Consider the following 5,975-nt stretch of genomic DNA (forward strand, 5'->3'; position numbering starts at 1 on the left):
TCATGCTGAGCAATCATTAAAGTAATAGATGAATGAAATAATAATGAAAAGAGTCCATGACTGCAAAGCACCTACTCCAGATCTCGAGTAAGACCCTAAAGGGCCAAATAATACGGATAAATCATTGAAATTCGGTGACTACAACAGCTGTCTTTGGCCAGTGACACCCACCATTCATACAATTTGCATAACGTGATTAAGTGGGTAAGTTATAGTCACTTTTCGAGCATAGTGTACTTGTTGGTCACTGCTAGGGTCAATCATATATCTATTCAAAGTCATGAATGTATCAGAGGCTTAAAATAAGCTGCTGTGAGTCATGCTTGTGGTGTATCCAGTGTCAGCTCCTCTCACTCCCTGCCCAGTTCACATTCACAAAAGTCGATGCAGTAGCCTGGTGGGAAAGCAGTGCTGGAGGAGTGGGGTCTCCCAGGGGTCAGCTGACCGCTGCTGTCTGTAGCAGTTCCAGCTCAGTCAGAACTCTTCAGGCCAGTTGATGTTCATGTATCCAGCTCATGTTATTCAGGTGTTAGTGTCGGGGTGGACAGGCACAAGGGCATTCTCTCAAAGTTAGCTGCTTTCATTTCTGGCTCTCACCAACATTGCCTATGTTTTCCACTCATACGCTCACTCACCCTCCCCTTGTTTCTTGATCTCTTACTTCTTTGGCCCTTTCAAAAGTGTCTTACGCTAACCCCAGATAGCAAGTATTTATAACTTTACTCCAAAACAATAACCGAAGTGCCGTAATTGTGACCTAAAATACATAACTTATATCCCCTGTCACAATAATAAACATAAAGTGTTGTTTTTTGGTTCTTTTTCTACTTTGGTATTTTTTTTGTGCAAGGAGGCAGCCGCGAGACAAAAACGTGGTAGTTGATATAAGTTGTCAGCATATTGTCTGGATTTCACATCTTCCATATATATATAGTTTCTAGTTTAGCAGGTAGAATACTCTTCTCATCCTCCTCATTTGTTTTGTCTATGTATTTCGTTTTTGCAACTATCCGGACATTGTGGATTCCCAATCTTCAATCCGAAAGGTCTCAATTGTTTTCTCCTAATACCATTGCTCCTTTAAATACATACAAAAAAAACTGTCCCCCCAGGAGGGTCATCAAACGTATCATGTCTTCTGGTCAAGATCGAAGAATTCGACAGGCTTTGTATAGTATCCGACCTTTCTGGAATTTGTGGATCCGCCAGTCTGTTAGAAGGAGATTCTTCCTGCACCTCTCTTGGGGCAATCTTTTGTATAAGCACCTGTTTTGACTTGTATTGGGAAGAATCTGACAGAATACTGATACAGCCGTGCTTTGCTGGAATGTTCAAGGATCTGTGTCAGTATATATAAAGGCTGGTCGTTGTGTTGACGGGCACACACGGACTTCCACGCGGAAGTATATCGGTGTGTCACTGCATATCATCGTCTGTCTGTCAGCATCATCTGACCTCTATTCAAGATTGACACTTCGTGCCTGTTTGCTCTCTGTGTAAGGACGCTTTATTTAGTATTTCTGCTCTTACTCTATATGTCAAGACGTAATGGGTTAATATTTGATTCTGTGATCCATTACCTTAGATTTGTGACTCGACTGCATTGTACTAGAAATCTGTATTGTGATTCATTGTAACTTGCTCATTGTTTGCTCAATATTTTATGGAATATCTTAGACTTTTCTGTGCTATATTCTGCTGATTCTTACACCTTTTGCCACGACAATATTTAACCGTAACATATGAAAGGAATTTCAGAAATTTGCCTTGATATATCAGTGTCGTATGATACGTAAGTCCCAATAACTTTCAAAGCTACTAGATCTTCAAAACGTAGTATTTTGTTCCTTTAATGCATGTGTTTCGAGAGTGTATTTTCCCTGATTTGAGCTGTTATTTATTATTACTGCAGTAGTTGTAATTGGGTCACAATATTTAAGGTTTTATTAATTATTAACTCACTCACTGAGTATCCTAACGTGATGCCCAGTATTGTCAACTGCATATCTCATACTTGTTCTTGAAAAAGGCTTGCATTCAAAAATGTTTACAAAAACTGAAATTCTTAAAATAAAGGGAATAAGTTTATAGAGACTGCACACAAGGAACAGAAAGTGAATTAAATATTTCCTCAGAGTGTTGATTCTGAATGTTTCAGGAATGATTTAGAGATTTCGTCTGTCCATCGATCATGCCTGTTAACAAGTCGGTTGAGATCTTTATCGTTATTTTATACTTAATTTTGAAATCCACGTGAAACGACACGGTGTCCCATCTACTATTTATATCTTATCTAAAGCGATTAACCCAATAATAGATTTGTAGCTAGATTACAAGTTTTATTGACAAAATATTACATATGACTTTGTCCGGTGGGGATGAAGGATCGACAGGCAGCATATCTGTCATCTGCAACAGGAAAGATACAAAATAAATAACTTGGTCAAGTACATAGTGTAACTCGTCATAAGGAAAGCATTTCATGAACACCGTACATGAAGACCAAATGACGAAAAGTGTCTCAGTGTGTAATGGTGTTAGTATTGCTAAACAAAATCAATAACGTTACCATCGATTGAACAGAATAATGAATACTTTAGTGGGATATCAGTGTTGAACAGCGTCATTGTATGTTAGTAGACCCGCGTCATTACACCTCACCTTACCTCACCTGTATTACGTTCAATATACTCACCTTTCAGTTAGTTGCCACCACACATATCAAGAAGCTTGCACGTGTTTTCCACATTCTATAAGCAAAAGAAGTTGTCATTGCAATAGATATACTTTGCTCTGGTAGAATAGGTTGTTCATACAGTCATACACTCACATACATAATAACTATGTATTAATGACTCTTTTTTCTTTATCATTTATTTACCCTTAATTTACTTACTACCAAATCTAGTAGCTCGATTTCCTTTTCGGTAGCTGTCTCTATGAAGCTTTCACACTGAAACATTGAAAGTTCAAATACAATGCGATCGATCTGGGTACATAGTCCCACATGCATGTTTACACATCCCATCCCCTACTCCTATCACCCTCACAATTCCACTTATACAGACTTTATTGGTGACAGAGAGTACGAAGGGACGAAAGGACTGGCTTGTTTCAAGTATGTCATCGCACTAGATCATCTTACAGCTACAATGGATAGAATTTTCCATACAAACGCCCTGACGTTATAAGAAATGAGCGGGCCACTGTAACTTGAAAATTAACGCAACATGCTTGACGACGGGCCATTATCAAGCCTGTTGTTAGTTGACGTCATATGTATCACAGCTGTTCAAGTTCAATCACCCACGACTCTTTTCAACTTGGCTGGACGATATTTCTGACTCCTGTAACTTTTCCGATACGTACTTTCCTGCCGGTGCCAACCATAATAATTGTACAATGAATTACAACATGCAGCAATGAAAACATCGACTGGACGTCTAAGGTTGTTGAACACTGAAACAATGGGGGCTGGTAGTATGGACAAAGGTCATGGTCGTTGTTCTACAACGTGTCCATATTTGTAAAAAGGGTGACCTCCGTCGTTTGTTGTTAACAGTGAAAGCTTCTAATGCCGTTGCTTATATTCCTATTTTATTAACAATACACCCATTTAATCTGTAATAACGGTAATGCTAATTCTCAGCATATTATCATTGGCAGAAACCCTCGGTCTTTTTAACCACCCTCCTTGCTTCGTTAGGCAGTTAATGAAAGACCTCACACTCCTGCAAATAATAATACCCTGGAAAATAGCATTACTCATATAGTAGTGTCAACCACTGAATTGTCTGCTAAAGAGTCGATTTTTTCCTTCATATAGTTTCAAGGTGCTGGGTGGGGCTTTTGTATGTTAAACGGTAAAAATGCGAAGAGTAATTACAACAAGAAAATAATGACATCTCTGTGTATACCTTCTCCTGGCGATCTTCACTAAGCTTTCCACAGAACCGTGTTTCTATCAGTTCACCTACAGACGTCTGTGAATATAAAGAAGTTATTGAAAGGAGATAGTCACGATTGTGCAACAGCTTTATTTTAATGTCTGCGTCTTGACCACACAAAACCATACTACATGCTTTCTGAGTTTCGGTCCACGGTGCAAATATTCCAAATTTGATTGCATAAATCTTGTCAACATTTGTCACTCACAACACTGGCCATTTCTTTTTCTTTGACGTCATTGAGAAAGTTCTTGCAGTCCTTGCAACGGCGTTTCCCCTCAACCTGCAGAAACATGAAATGGCACATTAAATCATTAATCCCATTAATGTTTGTATATAGGTTTCTAAATGCAGTAAAAAGCAATGCCGAGATTATCGGATAATGGTATCAAATTCAATTTGACACAAAGATACAAAAACAAGCTGTGAAGATCTTGTGCATGAAGTGTGGAAACCAGATGTTTTTGAACAAGCACTAGGTATTTATCTTGCCTTGCTTACAGGTTTGTTCATCTTGACGACATCAGGCGACTGGCAGAAGTGGATTGCTACACACATGGCTTTAGGGCTCTGTAAATGGAAACGTTCAGATATCATGTTGCAAAACCCTGCCATTAGGTCTTTTGTGCAGTATACAAAATAATTATATTGTTGTACATGTACATAATTTTTATGTTATAACTCTATAAAACGAAACAACAGGCAGGTGGTTTTCCCAGGTATCAAAACTGCTTTATATTTCGTACGTTTATTCCGTACCATTTTGCATTATATTTGCATTAGTTACTGTTCCTTCAACAAACGTGAGCTGACGACATCTTGTATTTCTGGATAAGTTCAGCGACGGGAGATAGTTTGTTGATGATATGAATGGTAACAGTTACCTGGCTGTTGGCCTTGTCTTTCTTCCTCTGGCATACTTCCTCAACTTTTCTCTTACACTGAAAATACATAATGTTTTCACAGTGTTACCCTCGATGATATTAATACTGACAATGTTAGCATGAAACAAAGGTATTGTGCAATGGATGTAGATTGGGCATCACTTATTTGTACAAAGGATAAAGTCAACAAGTTATTGATTGTGTAGTTCTTATGTCTTATTGTCATTTCGCTAATATCGGATTTTGTTTAACAACTCTTATACGAAGAGAAATGTGTCTGACCTCCTCCACCTTGCTAGGTTCCAGTGAAGAACAGCGTTTGTTCATTTCTGCCTCCTCGTTATCCTGAAACACACGTTGTTTCACATATGTTTAATAATACATATGCGTTATTTTAAGAATACACAGGTCATTCCTACCGTCACCTCCTGACGGTCAGTAAAGAACGCAATTTAGCGAAATGCGGTCTTCACCAAAGATATTGTGCAAGAAGAGTAAAACCGCGATCGTTACGAATCAAGGAATGTGAATTAGCATGATGTACGTACAATCCTCTCGATCGCCATCTCCTTACGATCAGTGAAGAATGCAGTGCAATCAGCACAAGTGTCGCTTCCATCCTGTATCGACAAGGCCATAGCTGAAAATGTGTAACGTCAATGCATCAACATTAATGAAACATTCACATTGAATTCCAGTTTATAACAATATCGATTATCATACTTGGCCAGCGGTTCCTTATACGCACTGATATTCTTACACAATAGGCTGGAGTGCCAAATTCACGAGTCATCATATTTACTGAGACCTGAAAATGACATGGTCATTTAAAACACTCACTTTGGCTTGCTACAACAGCAACGACAAATGCGACGAAAGTATTCATTCTACTTGAAACCGTGAAGGTAAACTGTTGAAATGTGCTTAAATGTAAAACTTTATATATGTTTCAATTCTCCAGGTTTTTAGCTAATGACAAATTCAATCACATCACACTGAAGGGGGGTCCTAATTAATATCAAAAAGATTCATTTCGCTCACTGTCCTGAACAAATATTCTCTTTTTCGCAATCATCACCTGTTGGAACACTATTGGTCGAGACGTTGTTTAAAATAACATGTGTTCATTAGAACTTTCAGACAC

The 5,975-nt window shown here is 38.4% G+C and overlaps 1 protein-coding gene across 1 annotated transcript; it reads right to left on the minus strand.

The window, feature by feature from the left end:
* Positions 1-2,332: 2,332 nt before the first annotated feature.
* Positions 2,333-5,712, minus strand: LOC137285090 (uncharacterized). Its single transcript, XM_067817298.1, has 9 exons — positions 5,672-5,712; positions 5,380-5,471; positions 5,114-5,176; positions 4,832-4,888; positions 4,156-4,230; positions 3,918-3,983; positions 2,897-2,953; positions 2,696-2,750; positions 2,333-2,409 (listed from the first exon to the last, which is right to left on the minus strand). The coding sequence occupies exons 2-8, from the start codon at positions 5,467-5,469 to the stop codon at positions 2,703-2,705; spliced, it is 456 nt and encodes a 151-aa protein (XP_067673399.1). The 5' UTR covers positions 5,470-5,471; positions 5,672-5,712; the 3' UTR covers positions 2,333-2,409; positions 2,696-2,702.
* Positions 5,713-5,975: the final 263 nt, after the last annotated feature.

This window comes from Haliotis asinina, chromosome 5 (assembly GCF_037392515.1).
Source record: "Haliotis asinina isolate JCU_RB_2024 chromosome 5, JCU_Hal_asi_v2, whole genome shotgun sequence".
NCBI lineage: Eukaryota > Metazoa > Mollusca > Gastropoda > Lepetellida > Haliotidae > Haliotis > Haliotis asinina.